This window comes from Pan paniscus, chromosome 9, assembly GCF_029289425.2.
Source record: "Pan paniscus chromosome 9, NHGRI_mPanPan1-v2.0_pri, whole genome shotgun sequence".
Taxonomy (NCBI): Eukaryota; Metazoa; Chordata; class Mammalia; order Primates; family Hominidae; genus Pan; species Pan paniscus.
The window spans coordinates 121,787,403-121,809,178 of NC_073258.2; the positions used below are offsets into that span (position 1 = coordinate 121,787,403).

The 21,776-nt window shown below is 37.2% G+C and overlaps 1 protein-coding gene across 5 annotated transcripts in view; it reads left to right on the forward strand.

The window, feature by feature from the left end:
- Window positions 1-21,776, forward strand: part of LOC100980308 (tubulin-specific chaperone cofactor E-like protein) — a 170,742-nt gene that overhangs the window by 52,219 nt on the left and 96,747 nt on the right. For 3 of the 5 annotated variants that reach the window (XM_034933907.3, XM_003819975.6, XM_055094997.2), the window contains one exon: window positions 14,474-17,304. The exons of the other annotated variants lie outside the window; for them this stretch is intronic. In XM_034933907.3, the coding sequence (XP_034789798.1) occupies window positions 14,474-14,792 (319 nt within the window). In that variant the 3' untranslated portion in view covers window positions 14,793-17,304. Of the gene's footprint in view, window positions 1-14,473; window positions 17,305-21,776 lie in introns of those variants that run through there. 5 annotated transcript variants of the gene reach the window in all.

Below are 21,776 nucleotides of genomic sequence, written 5' to 3' on the forward strand. Positions count from 1 at the left end.
TGATTTTATACCTTTGTCAGAAATAAACTAATCATATAGGTGGCCCGTATTTCTGTATTCTGTGTTTATTGACCCATGTCTGTGTCCTTTTGCCAGTACCACACCGTCTTGATTACTATAGCCTTATGGTAACTGTTCAATTAAGGTAGTGTGGGTCCTCCAACTTTGATCTTTTTCAGCATGATTTAAGCTGTTCTAATTCCTTGCCTTACATATAAATATTAGGATATGCTTGTTGAAGTCTATGAAACATTCTTCTGGGATTTTGATTAGGATTGTGTTGAATTTATAGAATAATTTGTCCAGAATTTACATCTTAATAATACTGAGTCTTCCTGTCCATGAACCCAGTATCTCTTTCCATTTATTTAAGCATTTTTTAAAAAAATGGTGTTGTGTATTTTCCACATAAGGATTCTGCACATATTTTGCTGCATTTTATTTAAGGATTTCATGTATCTTGGTCCTGTTATAAGTAGTACTGTTTTAAAATTTCAAATTCAGTTGTTCACTGCTAGGCATAGAATTACAATTGGTATTTGTAATTGACTTTGTACTCTACAGCCTTGCTAAATTTATTTATTAATTCTAGTAGATTTTTAATAAATTGTGGACAGTCATGTTTTCTGTTACTTAGCACAGTGTATGTCTTCTTTTCCAACCAGTATGACTTTTTACATTTTTGTTGTTTTTTGGACCTTATTACACTGACTTGGACCTCCAATATAGTATCAGAATAGGAGTAGTCATGGCAAACACCCTAGCCTTTTTCCCTGTTTAGGAAAAAATCATTCATTACACCACTAAAAGTGATGTTAGCTATAGGTTTTTTTGTTCATGACCTTTATTTGATTAAGGACATTTCCTTCTATTCCAAGTTTGCTGGAGCTTTTATCATGAATGGGTGCTGAATTTATTCAAATGCTTCTTCTGCATCTATTGAAAAGTCTATACCATTTTTCTTACTTGATGTATCAATATAGTGAATTATATTAATTGCCCTTTTAACCAGCCTTGAATTCCCAAGATAAATCCCACTTGGTTATGATGTAGTATCTTTTTTTATATGTTGGTGAATTTGATTTGCTAATATTTTGTTAAGGATTTTTGTGTTTATGCTTATAAGGGATATTGGTCTGTAATTTTCTTATAATGTCTTTGTCTTATTTTGATATCAGGGTAGTGCTGGCCTCATTTATGAGTGTTCTTTTTTTCTGGAAGAGTTTGTGTAGAACAGTGTTATTTTCTTCTAAAATATTTTGTAGAATTTATCAGTGAAGCCATCTGAGCCTGGTGTTTTCTTTGCTGGAGGTTTTAACTATGAATTAAATTTATTTAATGGACATATAGCATGATTCAAGTTATCTGTTTCTTCTTGAGTGAGCTTTAGTAGTTTGTATTTTTGAAGGAATTCATCCATTTAATTATGCTTGTTGAATTTATGGGCATAAAGTTTTTCATAGTATTTGCTTATCATAAGCCTTTAATGTCTATGTGGTCTGTGGTGATGTTCCCGCTTATAGTCCCAATATTGGCATCATCTTTTCTTAATCAGTCCAGCTAGAGGTTTATCAAATTTGCAAACCTTTTTAAAGAACCAGCTTCGGGTGTTATGAGTTTTCTCTGTTTTATTTTCTATATTTCATTGATTTCTGCTCATATCTTTATTTCTTCCTTCTTGTTGCTTTGGATTTAATTTGCTCATCTTTTTATAGTTTTTTTAAGCATAGATCATTGATTTGAGACTGTTCTTTTCTATTATAATATTTAATTCTATAAATTTTCCTTTAAGTGCTGCTTTAAATACATTCTGTAGTTGGGATTTGTTATATTTTAGTTTTCATTGAATTCAGATATTTTCTAATTTATCTTGTGACTTCCTCTTTGACTCATTGGGTTATTTACAAGTATGTTGTTTATTTTCCAGATATTTTCCTTATCTTTCCAGGGATTTTCGTCATCTTTCTGTTAATTATTTCCAGTATAATTTCATTATAGTTAGAGAACATACTTTGTACTATTTCAATTCTTTTAAAGTCTGTTGTGGTATATTTGAGGTACCTTTCTGGTTTAGAATATGGTCTTTCTTGGTCAGTATCTCATATGCAGTAGAAAAAAATGTGTATTCTGATATTGTTGGTGGGCATGTTTTATAAATACCAGGTCAGGTTGTTAATGTTATTCAGGTCTTTTATATCATTAACAGTTTTCTGTCTGCCGGTTTTATCAATTACTGAGAGGAGTATTGATTTCTCCAACAATAATTGTGAATTTGTTTATTTTTATTTGTTGTTCTACCAGTTTTTGCTTCATTATTTTTTGTGTACATATCTGTTTTTAGATGCATATGCATTTTGGATTGTTATGTCTTTCTGCTGGAGCTCGTCTCTCCCTGTCTAATGGTTTTGCATTTGCCTTTAAGCAGCTCCCCTAACTCCTGGTCCAGAACCAGCTCTTATAATGGAATTTGGAGAACCTGTCCTGCAGTAATTACAGAGCTAGTGCATATTCCTAGTCTTAAGCACCAAGTGATTTAATTCAATTCCTGGTGGTGGAGCTATCTTTTTATTCTTTTACTTATTAGAACCATTGCTCTACAAAGGTAGCCTTAGGCAGTGGATCTGCAGGAGTTTTCTTTTTTTCATCCTCATTTCATGCACAGCCTCTCATCACTCAATTCTACCCCTACTTCAAGCAGGGAACCTGTCTGTAGTTCCCCTGCCTCCCATGAAGCACATTCCATCTCCTTTGCCTTGTATGACCTGAACTCCTTACTGCTTCTGCTGCTCTAGATTTCTAGCCTGGAGGTCTTGTACTTTTAGTTCTATGATTTGTATTTCTGTTCAGTTTCTGGTCCATGGAGATGCTTATCATTTTTGAGACTGGCTATATCTTCTTAGATTTCAGCCTTTTACATTTTATCAATTTTTACTCTATGTTTGGAGCAAAAGTGCATCAAGTTGATAAATGTGGATTAAAGTCATTCTTTTAACTGCTGTATGGTATTCTATCATATGAATAGATCACAGTCTGTTTATCCATTACTAGATGATTTTTGATAGCACTTGAATTTAAGAAATAGTGAGTTGAACCATGACTTAAGCTCTGTTGAAAAACTAAATGGAAAATACTAAATTCACTTCAAGATACTTTGCTATATGTGTGAAAGGTGACATTAAATAATTCTGGAGGTAGGTGAAATGCAGATATTTGGGGAAGACAAGTGGGAAACATCTATGGCTTCAGGTATAGGAGAATGAGCTCTGTGATGGAACTCATAAAAAGAAAAGAGAGTCCAGGAGTGAATTTTTAGGACTCCCCAAGTGTAGGTGATAATAAGAGAAATGAGAACCCTTGAAGAGAGATTGAATGGGGACATTTGAAATGTAGGAATGAGAACATAATTTCTAGAACAGTATTTATTATTGCAGCAAACCACTAAGATGATGAAACTAAAACAGTGATAGGTAGTCTCAGAATAACACCTGAGTTCTAACCTCCACCCTTCCTTTCACTAGCTATGAGGCTTTGGGTTAACAAACTGGGTCTCAATTTTTACATCTGTAAAGTATGTAATAGATGGTTTCTAAGATTCCTCCTACCTATAAGATGTGATGCTTATGTGTTTTAATAAGTGGAATGTTGGTGACCTTGAGAAAACCTTGAGTAGGTTGTCAAGTCCCAGTTGTAGAATGTTAAGGAGGTTTCTTTGATGTCCCAGGATATGATGCCACATCAAAAGTGAGAAAGCATACTATAGCAAGAGACATTAGATAACAGCAGTCAGAAGATGTTTTGAATGTACTTTTGAATCCCTCCCAATGCCTTGGGAAACAAACTCAATAAATGTTTTTTTTTTTTTTTTTTTGAGACGGAGTCTCACTCTGTCAACCAGGCTGGAGTGCAGTGGTGCAATCTCAGCTCACTGCAACCTCCACCTCCCCAGTTCAAGCAATTCCCCTGCCTTAGCTTCCTGAGTAGGTGGGATTACAGGCGCACACCACCACGTCTGGCTATTTTTTTTGTATTTTTACTAGAGACAGGGTTTCACCATGTTGGCCAGACTGGTCACAAACTCTTGACCTCAGGCAGTCCACCCACCTTGACCTCTGAAAGTGCTGGGATTACAGGTGTGAGCCACCATGCTTGGCCGTATTTTTCTTTTAGTTAATTAAACTTCAAGATTTGGTTTAACCAAGTGAACCATCTGGGATTTTTCATGTTTTGTTTGTTACATTTCTTAAAGAGAGAGATGTATGTATTAGGGATTTATTTTGAAGTAATATAGCATTACCTAGCGTAAAGACTTCGGTTGATTCAATGTGTGTCTGCATTTGAGGAATAATAGATTAACAGAATTGTTAACTTGAGACTACTATGTAAGCTACCCATGAATACACCTCTAGACAGTTGTAAGGGATAAATAGAGTATTTCTGGGATATTTATGATCCCATTGTTGCGTAGCCACCTGCAGAAAATGTAAATCCCCTTATTTTTCTCTAGGATACTCCTAAAGATTGTGAATTTGGAGATTTGATGTCCAAATCTGAATGCTTTCTGCCATTGGAAAGTCCCTGATTCTAGACAAAGTTTCATTTTACAATTTCCTAAAAATTATGTAAAATATGTACTGTTTGTTTTATTTAGTTAGGATCGTTTATAAGGCTAATCAAACCTGAGAAAAAATTAATGTTTGTTTTAGGTTTTATAATAAATAGAAACACAGACTAAGACATATGGCAGGAACCTGTAGTCTTTTTCAAATAGTGTACCACATCTTCCTATTCTGGAGTACATGTGACTGAATTGTGATTGAGGAAATGCCCCCAGGTCTTGGGAATCAAGAGTGAGGATTGGCAAGATGGAGAAACAGGCATACCTCTTCTAAAAATGACCACCGTGCTACTAAAATCTGCTGTTATGTAACATTAGACAGGTGTGCCATGGACCAGGACCTGAGTGTATGAAGGCTTGCTTATTTGCACTGGGAGTAGAGCTAGCCTGGTTCCACCACAGATGGCTTCATTCTCTGTTCCCCTCTTTGTTAGTATCACCTTCAACCCCACACTGCTGGTAGCCTGATTTCTAACTGCTTATGATTCAAAGACCCCTAAGGTTGAAAGAAGCTTTTCTCTCAGTGGGTGTTTTTATTTAATAAGAAGGGGGAAGAAACACACCAGTTTGCTTGTGGGTGGTATTCTTCACAAGGTTGCAGCTAGCATTTGGTTTCCATTTATCACTCTCAGTTGCCCACGTGGTTATGCTGGCCTTTATGCTGTTTGTAGTAAATTTTGTTTTACTTGTGATTGGCCATTTTCTGTTAGAAGGTCATGGTGGAATGGACCAGAGAACTTCTGAACACAAATACGGCATACTTTACATTTTAGCATTTGATGATTGTAATACATCCTTATCGGTAATATTTTCCAAAGTAGGTTTATAACACTTTGCACACTTCAGAAGTGGGGCTTATGAATATTAAATACTTGTTAATGGCCAGATGAAGATACTGATTGGTAGAATATAAATCAAAATCATTAATTTCAGAGAATGCTTAGTCAGCAGAAACCATCTACCTCTTCAGAGTATACTTCAGGAAGACACTGGAACTAATGCTAAGAAAAGCTCAGGCATGCAATGCATGCAGTATAGTTCAGTTTGGATGGACTTTTGGATAATGAATAAAATATATAAGCTGAAAGACTAGGAGAGAATTGCTTTCTCAAATTTACTGGATATTTTGTAAAATCATGATTTCTTATATTTACTAATCTTTCCTGCTTAAAGATAAGTGGAAAATGAGAAAATTGGGAGAAAACAGATTATCTTGAAACCATGATTTTTATTTACGTAACTTTTAAGGGAACATATATGTATGTATGTATAGTAAATCACAACTCTAGTACTCTTTCTTCTTTTGTATTTAATAGTGAATATTTCTCAGAGCCCACATCCAAAGCCTAACCCATCTATAAAAGTCTGCTGGCCTTAAACATTGATTTTAAGATTTAAACAAGTGGAAAGGAAGGTGCAGAAAATGGTAATGGTGATGACACAAAATAAGATTGAAAAGTTATGAAGGAACCAGATCATGGAGGGCTTTTTATGCTTATTGTATTCGTTTTCTATTGCTGCTATAACACATTACTATAAACTTAATGGCTTAAAGCAATGCCTACTTAGTGTTTCACAGTCCTGTGGGACAGAAGTCTGGGCACAGTGTGACTCAGCTGGGTTCTCTGCTTAGGGTCTCACAAGGCCAAAATCAATGTGTCTGCAGGGCTGTTTTCTATCTCAGAGGCTCTGGAGGAGAATCTCTTTGCAGGTACAGTCAGAATGGTGGCAGAATTCTCTTCTTTCTTACACTTTTCATGTGTGCCATCTTCAAACCAGCAATGGTGTGTCAGGTTCTGGTGCTTTGAGTCTCTCTGACTTCCTCTTTTGCTGCTAGTTGGAAAAACTCTGTTTTTGAAGGCTCATATGATTAGATTAGGCCTACCCAGATATGGGAGCCAAAATTCTGCTTACCACAATCATGTTGAAGAGTTAGGACTTTATTTTGATGGGTATTAAGTGATTTTAAGTAGAGGAGTGATGTGATACAATTTGTACTTTATAACAAACCCTGTGGCTATCATAAAGACAAGGATTGTCTTGGGGCCACCCTGAGGTCATGGAAAGCCATTAGCTATTTTAAGAAGCCACCCTGTGGTCATGGAAAGCCATCAGCTATTTTAAGAAGAAAGGGATTTCATACAGTGAATAAAGTGCTTACAAAATCTGTGGAAGGGCTGGAGGAGCAGACTTAGGCCTCCTCTCTAGGATTGACTCTAGAGTAGTACCATGGAACTGGCCCACCAAGGGCACTGCTCACCTTTGTAAGGAATCAGGGAAAGGGAAAATCAGCAAGCTGCTGTCCCTGGTGCTGATCACACCACTTTAGCTGTGATATGGAGATCAGCAAGCTGCTGCTGGGGTCCTTGACTCTAGAAACAGACTGCTTGAACTGTGTGATCTAGTCATTTGGAAGCCTCTACCCAAACTGTTTCCATACTCTATCTACTAGATCTACTGCCTCTCTCCAGGGCTGTGACTGATAGAAGCTAAATCTCATTGGCAAGAGAGTGTGGGAAATGTATTTTTCAGCTTTTCAGTCTTGGTAGTACAGGAAGGCCTACCAGGAGGAGGTTGAAACAGATATTGAGAAAGCTCATCTAGTTTATGCAGCCACAAAAAATTGTAGCAATCTAGGTTATTAATTATAGTGGTCTGAATTTGTGAGGTGGGTGAACAAGAGAAATGCAGATAGATTCATGGGATACGTAGGAAGATAATGAGTGGGATGTGGTAATTGATTGAATGTGGTAATTGATTGAATTGATTGAATTGGAGAAGAGATAGGAGAGAAAGAAATAAGAATGACTGTTCACTTTCTGGCTAGGATAATTAGATAGTTTCCAGTGCCACTTACTGAGATACGAAAGACTAGAAGAGAACACAGTTGGGGAGTGGCAATTATTGTTGAACCTATTGATTTTGAGAAAACTGAGACTTCAGAGTGTCTGAATTTATAGGTCATTTAATTTTTAGATGTACCTGCCCATTTATGGAAGGTAGGCTAATTTCTGAATGTAGGTCATAATTTTGTTTACAAATATGTTTATGGTTGAGATTAATTCAATTGGCTATAATGTCAAGTATAAATGAGTCTAGGAGTATACAGTTGTTACTATGTTTTAGTTTTATATTTAGATTCAGGGCTTATCCCTAGTTCTTTAATCTCATTGTTGAGTAGTGGGGTTTTGTTTTTGTTTTTGTTTTTTACCAGAAGGACTCATGGTGCTCTGTTTCTTATTTCTCATTTTAGAATATCTGCTTGTTAAATTTATTTTTGAAAAAAAACTTGGTGCCTTAGTTCATTTTGTGTTGCTATAACAATACCACAGACTTGGTAATTTGTAAAGAAAATACATTTATTTCTCAGTTCCGCAGGCTAGAAAGTCCAATATCAGGGTGCCAGCATCTGGCTGTGGCTTTTCTACTGTATCATCCCATGATGAAAGGAGGAAGGACAAGAGAGCAAGAGAGGGCTGAACTCACTTTTACCAGGATAACTGGCGGACTCCCTCTATAACAGCGTTAATCTATTCATGAAGGCAGAGCCCTTGTGACCTAGTCACCTCTAAAAGGTGCCCCCTGTCAGCACTGTTGCACTGGGTATTAAGTTTCCAGCACATGAGCTTGGTGAGGGGGAGCACATTCAAACCAAAGCACTAGGTTAGGTATAATAATTTTGGGCCATTCTTTCTGATTCATTTATTTGGGTCTGTGGTGGTGGTGTTTTGCTCCTCAGTTTGTTTCTTTAGCTCTGCAGTCTCCATTTTCATCTCATTCTGCAGTTTATCATTTGTCTTTGAGCGCTGGTTTTTATATTCAAGTACTTATTAATTTCTAGACTTCTGAGTTTTGTGGAGTGTTTTCTTTTTCTTCAGTTGTGTTTTCTTTCAAATTGAGTTCTGCCTCTGTCTTTTACTTATTATGTGTTCCTCTCCTTTATTCTTTTTGCTGTGATATGCGCTCAGTTGCCATTTTGTGTCTCATCATCTTGCTTGTGCTTGAAGTGGTCACTTGTCTTCATGTCATCTCTTTGTTGAAATGTAGTATGAGTAAATTCTCTTTGTCCACTTTGACATTGTTTCTTTTGTTACTCCTAGGCAAAATTTGAGAGCTAGGGTATTACAATTTTACTTTTCCATAGTCTGAAGGTAAAACATCTCTAGAGTTGGGTTCAGTTCTTATTTGACCACTGGGTTCTGCTGTCTTTTCTGAGATTTTGTTAAATTTTCATAACCTAGTTTCAGTTATTTGAAGGCATATACTAGGATATGGGGTGGGGAAAAGATACCCCTAGACTTTGAATCATTTACCTTTTCAGTTTGGAGCCTTGGAAAATTTCAAGTCCTGGCAGCTTTGTCTTTGTTTGTTTTGCTTTGTTTTGTTTTATTTGCCTTTGCTAAAATCCTTACATCCTGAAGTCCCACCTAAGTAGATTTCAATCATATATATATATATATATATGTACGTGTATATATATATATATGTACGTGTATATATATATATGCATATATATGTACGTGTATATATATGCATATATATAATTATAATAATAATAATAATTATTTTTCTAAGACGGAGTCTCACTCTGTCACCCAGGCTGGAGTGCAGTGGCACAATCTCGGCTCACTGCAACTTCCACCTCCTGGGTTCAAGCGATTCTTCTGCCTCTGCCTCCTGAGTAGCTGGGACTACAGGCGCGCACCACCACCCCTGGCTAATTTTTTGTGTTTTTAGTAGAGACAGGGTTTCACCATGTTGACCAGGCTGGTCTTGAACTCCTGACCTCGTAATCTGCCCACCTTGGCCTCCCAAAGTGCTGGGATTACAGGCGTGAGCCACCGTGCCTGGCAATCTTATATTTTTTAATGGTTGTGTGTGCTTTAAAATAAGCTTCAGAGCAGCAGTAATATAATGTAAATATTTTATTTGTTTATGAACATAGAATTTACAAAGTGCTTACTCATTTGTTATTTTATTTGGTTCTTATGACTGTCTTATACAGTAGGAAGGGCAGAAATTATTCCTAATTTTACTGATGAGGAAATTGAGATCCAAAAAGACAGTGAGTTGCCAAGTCACACAGCTAATTATAAAATGGAGTCAAGACCCTGAAGACAGAGCCAGGGCTATTTTTACTATTCCCTGTTATTCCACTTATTGGAAATGATTACTTCCATCTCTAAGCACAGCAATCTTTTTTTTTTCTTTTTTCTTTTAAGAGGTGGGGTCTTGCTATGTTGTCCATGCTGGTCACACTCCTGGGCTCAAGTGATTCTTCCCCTTGGGCTTCCCAAGGTGCTAGGATTCTAGCTGTGAGCCACCACACCTGGCCACAGTGGTCTTACTGTATGTTTAATGCACCCACAAACCTTAGTATGACACTGATTTTTTTTTTTTTTGTATTTTACCCTCCATTTATTACAAAATCAGAAATAATAAAGAAACAAAACAATAAAGAACACCAGTGAAACAAAACTGAATACATAGGATCTAAAGAGAGTACAGGATGTTCTCTAAATAATTCAAATAGATTTTCTCCTTTCCTTTCCTTTCTTCTCCTTTCTTTTGCTTTCTCCTTTTCTTTCTTTTCTTCTCCTTTCTTATTGTTAAATTGAAGGAGCAAGAATTATCCTTTAGAAATTTCTGACAAATATAGCTTGCCTAAGCATTAGTTTACCTTAAACCTTTCTTGGCCATTTATAGGAAAATGTGGTATAGAAATAATTTATCTCACATTTTGGCATTAATGAACTTAATCCATGTGACAGGCATGAGGTCCCGTTTGTAAAATTATCTCATGTACATATGTGATTAGAATTATATTTCAAATGTATCTTCCATTGATTTCAGTTACTATATTTGTAAATCAATCACCAACGTTTACTTAAGGGACCAATGAATTCAAGAGTATAATCCTAGGCATAGTGTACATGACTGGTAAACATTCTTTCCCCTAAATTTATAGACCTCTTTCTTTTTTTTTTTTTCTTTCTTTTTTTTTTTTTTTTAATTATACTTTAAGTTTTAGGGTACATGTGCACATTGTGCAGGTTAGTTACATATGTATACATGTGCCATGCTGGTGCGCTGCACCCACTAACTCGTCATCTAGCATTAGGTATATCTCCCAATGCTATCCCTCCCACCTCCCCCCTCCCCACCACAGTCCCCAGAGTATGATATTCCCCTTCCTGTGTCCATGTGATCTAATTGTTCAATTCCCACCTATGAGTGAGAATATGCGGTGTTTGGTTTTTTGTTCTTGCGATAGTTTACTGAGAATGATGGTTTCCAATTTCATCCATGTCCCTACAAAGGATATGAACTCATCATTTTTTATGGCTGCATAGTATTCCATGGTGTATATGTGCCACATTTTCTTAATCCAGTCTATCATTGTTGGACATTTGGGTTGGTTCCAAGTCTTTGCTATTGTGAATAATGCCGCAATAAACATACGTGTGCATGTGTCTTTATAGCAGCATGATTTATAGTCATTTGGGTATATACCCAGTAATGGGATGGCTGGGTCAAATGGTATTTCTAGTTCTAGATCCCTGAGGAATCGCCACACTGACTTCCACAATGGTTGAACTAGTTTACAGTCCCACCAACAGTGTAAAAGTGTTCCTATTTCTCCACATCCTCTCCAGCACCTGTTGTTTCCTGACTTTTGAATGATTGCCATTCTAACTGGTGTGAGATGATATCTCATAGTGGTTTTGATTTGCATTTCTCTGATGGCCAGTGATGATGAGCATTTTTTCATGTGTTTTTTGGCTGCATAAATGTCTTCTTTTGAGAAGTGCCTGTTCATGTCCTTCGCCCACTTTTTGATGGGGTTGTTTGTTTTTTTCTTGTAAATTTGTTTGAGTTCACTGTAGATTCTGGATATTAGCCCTTTGTCAGATGAGTAGGTTGCGAAAATTTTCTCCCATGTTGTAGGTTGCCTATTCACTCTGATGGTAGTTTCTTTTGCTGTGCAGAAGCTCTTTAGTTTAATTAGATCCCATTTGTCAATTTTGGCTTTTGTTGCCATTGCTTTTGGTGTTTTGGACATGAAGTCCTTGCCCACGCCTATGTCCTGAATGGTAATGCCTAGGTTTTCTTCTAGGGTTTTTATGGTTTTAGGTCTAACGTTTAAATCTTTAATCCATCTTGAATTGATTTTTGTATAAGGTGTAAGGAAGGGATCCAGTTTCAGCTTTCTACATATGGCTAGCCAGTTTTCCCAGCACCATTTATTAAATAGGGAATCCTTTCCCCATTGCTTGTTTTTCTCAGGTTTGTCAAAGATCAGATAGTTGTAGGTAAGCGGCGTTATTTCTGAGGGCTCTGTTCTGTTCCATTGATCTATATTTCTGTTTTGGTACCAGTACCATGCTGTTTTGGTTACTGTAGCCTTGTAGTATAGTTTGAAGTCAGGTAGTGTGATGCCTCCAGCTTTGTTCTTTTGGCTTAGGATTGACTTGGCAATGCGGGCTCTCTTTTGGTTCCATATGAACTTTAAAGTAGTTTTTTCCAATTCTGTGAAGAAAGTCATTGGTAGCTTGATGGGGATGGCATTGAATCTGTAAATTACCTTGGGCAGTATGGCCATTTTCACGATATTGATTCTTCCTACCCATGAGCAAGGAATGTTCTTCCATTTGTTTGTATCCTCTTTTATTTCCTTGAGCAGTGGTTTGTAGTTCTCCTTGAAGAGGTGCTTCACATCCCTTGTAAGTTGGATTCCTAGGTATTTTATTCTCTTTGAAGCAATTGTGAATGGGAGTTCACTCATGATTTGGCTCTCTGTTTGTCTGTTGTTGGTGTATAAGAATGCTTGTGATTTTTGTACATTGATTTTGTATCCTGAGACTTTGCTGAAGTTGCTTATCAGCTTAAGGAGATTTTGGGCTGAGATGATGGGGTTTTCTAGATAAACAATCATGTCGTCTGCAAACAGGGACAATTTGACTTCCTCTTTTCCTAATTGAATACCCTTTATTTCCTTCTCCTGCCTGATTGCCCTGGCCAGAACTTCCAACACTATGTTGAATAGGAGCGGTGAGAGAGGGCATCCCTGTCTTGTGCCAGTTTTCAAAGGGAATGCTTCCAGTTTTTGCCCATTCAGTATGATATTGGCTGTGGGTTTGTCATAGATAGCTCTTATTATTTTGAAATATGTCCCATCAATACCTAATTTATTGAGAGTTTTTAGCATGAAGCGTTGTTGAATTTTGTCAAAGGCTTTTTCTGCATCTATTGAGATAATCATGTGGTTTTTGTCTTTGGCTCTGTTTATATGCTGGATTACATTTATTGATTTGCGTATGTTGAACCAGCCTTGCATCCCAGGGATGAAGCCCACTTGATCATGGTGGATAAGCTTTTTGATGTGCTGCTGGATTCGGTTTGCCAGTATTTTATTGAGGATTTTTGCATCAATGTTCATCAAGGATATTGGTCTAAAATTCTCTTTTTTGGTTGTGTCTCTGCCAGGCTTTGGTATCAGAATGATGCTGGCCTCATAAAATGAGTTAGGGAGGATTCCCTCTTTTTCTATTGATTGGAATAGTTTCAGAAGGAATGGTACCAGTTCCTCCTTGTACCTCTGGTAGAATTCGGCTGTGAATCCATCTGGTCCTGGACTCTTTTTGGTTGGTAAACTATTGATTATTGCCACAATTTCAGCTCCTGTTATTGGTCTATTCAGAGATTCAACTTCTTCCTGGTTTAGTCTTGGGAGAGTGTATGTGTCGAGGAATGTATCCGTTTCTTCTAGATTTTCTAGTTTATTTGCGTAGAGGTGTTTGTAGTATTCTCTGATGGTAGTTTGTATTTCTGTGGGATCGGTGGTGATATCCCCTTTATCATTTTTTATTGCGTCTATTTGATTCTTCTCTCTTTTTTTCTTTATTAGTCTTGCTAGCGGTCTATCATGACACTGATTTTAACTGAGTTAAAGCTGAAAGTGGTTTGGAGGAAGTAGGGGGATAATTTTATGTGACTTGTATTCTGATCCTTAATTAAAGTGACTTCGTTGTATCTTGGTTTTAATAAAACTAATATTAATTTTTTTCAGCATTTTTTCCCTTTCTGGTACGTAGGAAACTTGTAAGTGTCCTTGATAAAATCAGATCTAGATCCTCCAGGGCTGGCAGTGCAGACAAGATTTTCTCTATGAGAAACATGACTTTGTGGGCCCTATTCTCATCTCTGTAATTCACTTTCCTCTTGGTATCTTTTGCTTTGTATTCCTTCCTTGATCAAGAAACATGTATCCCTTACTTACCACTTTTTTCCAAGAATGTATTCTTAATTCTTCCATAAATTCTGTGTATTACACCTGAAATTAGATTGGAACATTCAAACAAGGCATCTCTGAAAGAGCTTGGTTAATTAGTAACAAAGAACTACATGTTTTTGTTTATAAGTTATGGCTTCTCCAGGCCTCAGAAACTGCTGGCCTCCTTCCATCTTTCCATCTATTCCCAAGGGGTACATGCCTAGATACCTGCCCTTCTTGATGATGACACCCAAGAAAGCAAGTTCTACAGAGAGATTGAACTTCTATTGTCTTTATAGTGTCTACTTTTCTAGGTTCCATTTTTTTCCTAAGCCTGTTCTTATGTAATAATTGATTAACAGTAGGCATAGTGACCATCTTCAGGAAAAATGATTCCCCAGTTTTACTGTGGCCTCCCTAGGGCACTCATATTAGATCACAGAGTCCATGGGAGTCATGTAATAGAATAAGATTTTTTAAAGATGTTGAGCCTAGTAATATTGTTTATCTGTAGTTGGGAAGAAGTCCACAGTACCTGTGCTAGTAGTTTAAGCTGACAGTGTTGTTGTTTTTAATCCTTCTAGGTATCATGAACTGATCACTAAATATGGGAAGTTGGAGCCTTTGGCAGAAGTGGACCTAAGACCCCAGAGCAGTGCAAAAGTAGAAGTCCACTTTAACGATCAGGTGGAAGAAATGAGCATTCGTCTGGACCAAACAGTGGCAGAACTAAAGAAACAGTTAAAAACTCTAGTACAATTACCCACAAGCAACATGCTTCTCTACTATTTTGACCATGAAGCACCCTTTGGCCCAGAGGAAATGAAGTACAGCTCTCGGGCATTGCATTCCTTTGGCATTAGGGATGGAGATAAAATTTACGTGGAATCCAAAACAAAATAACCTCTACCAGCCTTGTGAAAAACATACACATAAGGACTTGTTGCAGGGCATTTGTTTTTAATGTGGTTTTCTTTAGGAGGGAGAAGGTTGTTTTTGTTTTGTTTTGTTCTGTTTAGGTTTGGGAAGGATTTTGTATATTTTTCCCCCTGGAGTGAGTAGGGGGCCATTTTGGGGTGTTTTCTACCACAGATTGATTTGGCTCAGCCAGTGGAATTGGCCACATTTCCAGTGTATGTGCCCTCTCTAAGGAAAGATGACAAAGAAATCACCGACTTCTTACTGTGTTCACTGGGATTTGCCTGCCACTTGGTTATCATTACTGTTGGGTGAACTTGTGAAGATAACATGAACACTGTAGCCCCTTAGAAGGGTCTCATAGAGAATTTAAACAGGGTGACAAGGAATCTTCACAGGAAGGGCCAGAACTTCTCTCTCCCAGTTCTTCCTTCCGCTACCCTCCCTCCTTGGCTTTTTTGGTTCAGTTCTGTTTTTTTTTCATTTTGACGTGTGGTTTACCTAATAGTTTTGTTCTGTTCATAATTCTTATTTCTCAACCTGGGTGATTTTTTGTTCTTATTTCTCCCTTTTGAAATAATTGAAAGTGTTTTAAGCATTTTTCAACCTGATTCTAATCTCAGGTACGCAGTAAGAAGCTATAACTCTGTTAGAACCTCGAAGAAGAGTAGATGTAGAATGAAAACTCCAGGAAAACTTGCAGTTATTCTGGAAGCACCGGCAGAACAGTCTGATCTCTTTGTATGTTACTAACTCACTTTTAATGTCCCTGTACATTATGTCAGCCATTACTTTCATAACATGAAATATGTCAGATTCCAGAGTTCTTTTATTTTTGCTTATTGAATATATTTCCTCATATCTTTCTTTTTCATTACTTTAAACTATTGGGAATTGAGGCCTGACTTCATAAATAATTCAATAGAGTCCTGGATACGTGCACCAGGAGAGTTGAGAATTAGCTCATAAACTATCTGTGGTGTGTGTGGGGAATGAAGTTGGGGGATGTGGGGGAAGAGCTTATGACTTTCCCACCTGTGTCATCCATTGGAAGCCCTTGCTCTTGCACTTTGCATTAAAAGTGGGAAACATTAATCAAAGGGAGATTTTATTCCCAGGTTTTCCCTGGGACTTTGTGATGTCATAATTGAACAGTTCTTTTGTTTTACATTTCAATTTAGTTGCCTCATAGAAGTATAACTGCCCAATCTATGAGTAAAGTGTGTCAAAACTTTACAATTGCCTCCAAGTCATATTTTTTGCAGAAGCACATTTAAAGCACTTTTCTGTAAAAGCTAGTTCCTTACCTGCTTGGAAATCTTTTTGTTTGTTCTTCTATTCCTTTGTTAATCAGATGTAATCCGTTTCTTTAATGTGTGTTTTTCTCGGTCCACCGTGTTTACAGATGGGAGACTTGAGAGATACTTAGCATAACTGGGGCAGAAAGTGTGTAAGTGAAGTATTTTTCAAAGAATGCAGTTATTATCTGATTGCATTTGACCTTATGACCTTTGTTACATAATTCTACCCCTCCTACAAATTTAATTTTTTTATGAAATTTTTAGGTGACTTGTAAATTCTTCTTGTATGAGGAGTTGTGTTTATTAATGCTACTTTTTAAATTTTCCTGTGCCATGTGGCAGATGTTTATTCTCTTAATGCACTTCAGGTTTGCTATCTGTAAAGCCTTTGACCCAGGCCTACTGAGTCAAATCTACATTCAGTGTAACATTAAAGGTGGAAACCAAAGGGTTTGAGAAAGACGAATAAGGCCTATTCTCCTTCTGCTGCAGACTTTATCTTTCAAAATCATAAAAATGAGCAATGGAGATCCAGGCTGGGTATAGACAAGAATAATTATTTTGCAAACACATTTTCCTGACAGATTTTTGGAAGTAGGAAAAAAGTATGGCAACAGTGTCATGAAGATTGAAACTGTAGGTGCTTTGTGTATGTATGCATGAGTGCAGATGAGTTTGAGAGAGAAAAAGTGTAATTGAGCCCTTTGCTTTTGTCAGCCTGGGAAACAGATGAGTTCTTATTTTTTGAAGTTGTGTGACCCTGGACTGTCCCACAGCAGAAGGCAGAACAAACACTTATGTTATGCTTTAATCATAAGTGGAATGGTCACAATTAATAAGATATTTTATATATGGCAAAGTTTTATGAAATGCTTTTTTACTATTAGAGACCTGTTTCTTCTGTTATTACAGAACACAGTGTTTATCAACTGCGGACATAATTCTTTTATTATACAGTTGCATGTAAAGGGAGCTTCTCATTTAATTCAGCGGATGTGGGTATTTTTAGGGCATTGTAATTGATGGTTTTAATAATTGCTGAATAATTTTTGATTAAGAGAAAAATGTAATACAATTACTGGTCTGAGTTACAGAACAGAAGTTAATGAAAAAGGCTATTTGACCATGTGTACTTATAGATTCATTTGGGTGGCTGAGAAAAGATGCTGCTTTTGAAATAAAATTGGTGCTGTGTAGACACTTGTAACCAAAATTATTTTTATAACAGAACTAAAAGAAGGAGAGAAGAGGCCATGGACCTTTGAGTTTACATGTTATACCTAATTGATTGTCTGCAGCTTATCTGTATTTTAATATTGACTTTGTCCAGATTCAGTGAGAGCATAGTATTGACATTATGAGGCAAAATGCTGTCATAGCGAGTATTACTGATATGTTGCTACAGGCACAATGTATAGAACATACCTTTTCTAAAATAGGAATTATTTCCAGTTATGAAAAAGGAAAAGAGTAATAAAGAAAACCAAATCAAAACCAAGGGATCCTTTCTACATGTGGGTGAACGGCTGCTAAAGCCACAGTAGAAACCAATTTTTGAATTTGAATTGTTGAAATATCCTAGATTGCTTTAATGGAAAAAATCCAGAGTCACATATCTTTTTTATTATCAAGTTTTTGCAGCCTTTTGCCAGCATTGCCATAAATACGTAAGAAAGCAGCAGATAGTATAAACCCCTAGTTATTAAGACTTCTCAGTTAATATTAAGGCCAAAATATAACTTGAGCTAGGTATAACAGGGCTGAATGCTACAGTGTTGTTTTTAAAGATTTTGCTTATTTTTAAAGAAAGGAAAATTCAGTTCTAACCAGATGTTCCAGCTATGTTACTCAACCAGCAGTGGTAGGAGCAGAGAGCACTTGCACTAAGAGCTGATCACCATTTGAGGTGCGCGGCTTAACGCACATGTGAGTGTAGCTTGCTACATGAAAATGCTAGGCTCTAGGGCATGTAAAACATGAATACAGAATACTAGATTGTTCTAAGTAATGTCATTTCGGTTTGTGAATTTGATTTTTCCCTTCATTTCATGTCAGATTGAAAATGCAAACAAACTGCTCTCAAGAACACCCAGAAGCTATCAGTGTTACCAGATGTGTTGTGAACACTCTACTATTTTTCATAGGTGCTTCCTTGAAATATATGTCCATTGTAGTGGTGGAGAGGGACTGGACTCTCTCAGGCTCTTTACTTGCCAGTTGTCTCCCGCAGTTAATGGAAATATATATACATATATATATATTTTATTTAGAATATAATTTAAACATGAAGGTCTATTCTTTGCACTTTTTATTAATATATATATAGATAATCTTTAAAAAAATTAAAATTCAAGTCCATTTTATCTTTGTGTTCTGATTTTTTTTTTGGAGTGTGGGGTCAAGGTATGTGTTTATTTTTATATAGCTAAAAAGGTTCCTTGGTTCTGTGGTTGAGTTCTCTGGAGGATTGGCCCAAACTAGTAAAAGTCTGACCATTTTGACAAATTTAATTGGAATTTTGCCAGAGTTGAAAACTACAAAACAAAGATTCATAAGAAACGTGTTATGGCTTTTCTGTTAGCAAAATCTTATACTTCTGACATGCTGTTTATACTCCTTTTTTATCCTTTGAGGATAAACCCTCTCGAGATATTTGGCATCACCTTTTATGAGTAAGATTGAAAAATCTCATTTGTTGAAATTAAAATTTGCCAGTTCTTATTCAGGGGCTGCTTTTTTCCTTAGAAAAATAGTTTTTTATAAGTATTAGAATTTTGTACATTCGAACCCTGCTTGCTTATCAATAATTTCTTGGTAAGCCATTATGAATTAACCTTGCACCAAGGATTAAAGTCTAAGGACTGTACTTTATATCTGTATTTAAGAGACAGAGTCCATTCACTTCTCTTTCAATGCCTCAGAAATACATAAGTATCATGACCTGTTTAAGATTATTTCTGCCTGCTATTCAAATTTCAAAGAATTGTAATTTAAGCCTCTGTGCTACATTTTATTTAATTACTATTTAGTATGAGCTTCTTTTGAGTTCCTGCAAAGTAGACATGTATCAAGACATCCAATAACTATTGGACTGGAAAATGCTGTGACTTCCTCTAGTTATTAGAATGCATTTAAAACAAGAAGGTTGACTTCTGAAGTCACATTTCTCTTTCAGTTCTTCTCTGGAAAAGAAGTTCCTGTTTGGTCTTTACAACAACCCTACGAGGTCGACACTCTTATCTCCATTTTCTTACTAGTGAGGAAGTTGATGCACAGATAGGTTAAGTAATACCAAAAGTCACATGGCTGGTAAATGACAAGACCAGGATGCAAACCCAAGCAGTTTGGTTGCAGAACCCATGCACTGACAGCTGTACTGTAGTGCTGACTGCTAAAGTTCCCCAGCACACACCTTTATTGTTAGTCTTCCTTTTCATGGAAAAACTAAAATGACATGTCCTCAATATCCATTTACTAAATTGATTGGCTCTGTAACAGAATCACTGATGTGGCTGATAGCTCTAGATCCAGACTGGAATTTGCCCTCTGTTTTCCAGAATTGTGAAATTGTGGTTGGGACATACCTGTTGCCCTCCCTTCTCTGAAATGCCATATTGGACACAGGATGGGTGTTACAATAATAAATGAACAAGTAATGTGACCCAAAGAGACTGATGATTTATTTTTTAACCTCGGGACATTCTAGAGCCCTAAAACTGGTTTCAGCAGATAGCCAAAGGTGCGAGAGATCACTCAGTTCCAACTCAGACTTTTATCAAGGAGACATAATGTTCCAAGTGAACTTAAAATGGGTGTTTATTGAGGAAAAACAATAATCTAATGTTCCAGGAGCCATTATCAAAGGTTTTGTTATTGGAAAGGATGAGGCAGTCACGCTACTCTTCCTCCTTAAAATTCAAGAGAGAGCCTTGTAAAGAATATAAATACTACTTTAAAAATAGAGGAGACAGCTTTTCTGTTATGGTCTGCAAGATCTAGATCTGTCTAAAAAAAAAAAAAGACAATGCAATTTCATTTCATCAGATCATTCCGACTTGTCATCCTTGAATGCTTCTTAGTCACCTAAGTAACACAATTAAGGTGTTAAATAAATAAGAATGAGACTAGGGGAAGCAGACATCAAATAATACAGACTAAAGAGAAAAATGTTTTCTGAAATATTTGATACATTTGAGGGCAGATGTAAGCTTTATTCCATTGTTAGGGAATACAACTAGGACAATAGGAACTGTCTTGGTTGTGTTAAAATTTTGTTTGCTTTAAATTTAAATTTCATTTTGCCATTACCTCATGCATTTTGAGGATCCTGTTATGGACAACATTACCATTTTCAGGGAGAATGTAAGTATAGCCTTAGATGTAATCACCTTAATGAGCTAGATCTAGGAGGTTAGACATTATTCAATCAGTGGATAAGTGGTAGAAACATCTGCATTACAGAACTATCTGGACTCCATGGTAGATCATACAATGAAGCAAAGCAGTTGTAGAGGGCTTGTAAATTTATCAAAGACACCAATGTCACAGATTCTGTTGTCCAGGAAGCAGATGCTAAGGTGGAGTTGGGAGTGCAGAAAATTTGCTGGGGAGTAACACCTGTGAAGGAACAGGGGAAGAAGTAGAGTTGAGCAGGATGGACCATCAGACCATGCTACAGACCTAAATCAGTCAGCCCAATAGGATGCTCTGGAGCAAAGATTTTCCATTAGATAAGTCCTGCCTTGGCCAGAAATGGTCAGGGCCCTTTACCAATGCTTTTCTCAATCATTGATTTGGGAATGCTTCAAGAACATAATCTCAGCTTGAACACTGATAGAGATGCTAAAGGAGCCAATAGTTGGAAGCTGTCGGCTAACCGTACACCTTGTAGCTGGAAATCATCCCTTTTCTGAGGGTGGATCTGAGTTGTGCAACTTAGTGTCTGCCACGGTCCACTCCATGCAATGTGTAGATCCGATTTTCCATCCATGATCAACGGCAGCTCCTCTAGAGCTCTGGTGGGCCTCTCTATCTGAGAGGAAACTTAGAAGAGGGAGGCTAGGAAAATGGCCTAAAACCCCTGTCACTGCAGTTGATTTCAGAGTGACAACTGGTACCCACTCTCTCCCTCTTCCGCTGTCCATTGTAACCCCTTGGCTTTTGTCTCTCTGGTCTCAGTGGCTTACCTGGTGGTTTCACTCAAACCTTAATCAACCCTTACTTCCTTATAGTCTGAGTCCTTGGTAACAATATGCTGCTTGGACTAGGGTTGCTACACTTGTCCATCACAGTCCTAATTGGGTAAGGGAGTACCAAGAGGCACCAAAATTGGTCACCTGAGTTCCATATGTTATCCCTTGAACCCGATGTATAACAGTAGCCCTGCCTCCTCCTGCTGATCAGAGTCAACTACTCCTAATGAGATGATGGTTCATGTTCTTGCCTGCTAGTCTTTGCACACAAGGAGCCCAGTGTGTCCAGGCAGCATTACAGCCATAGCTTATCATTCAGCGGGACTCTTGCCATGTCCCCTGGTGAGAATGTACCCTCTTGAGGAACCAGGACTTCAAACTGCATAGGCCAGAGATGAGGGGTTGGGGAGCACAAAGTCCCCCAGTAATCACTGGGAGTAATGGCAAGTAGGGCCACTCCTGCCTTCACACCTTGG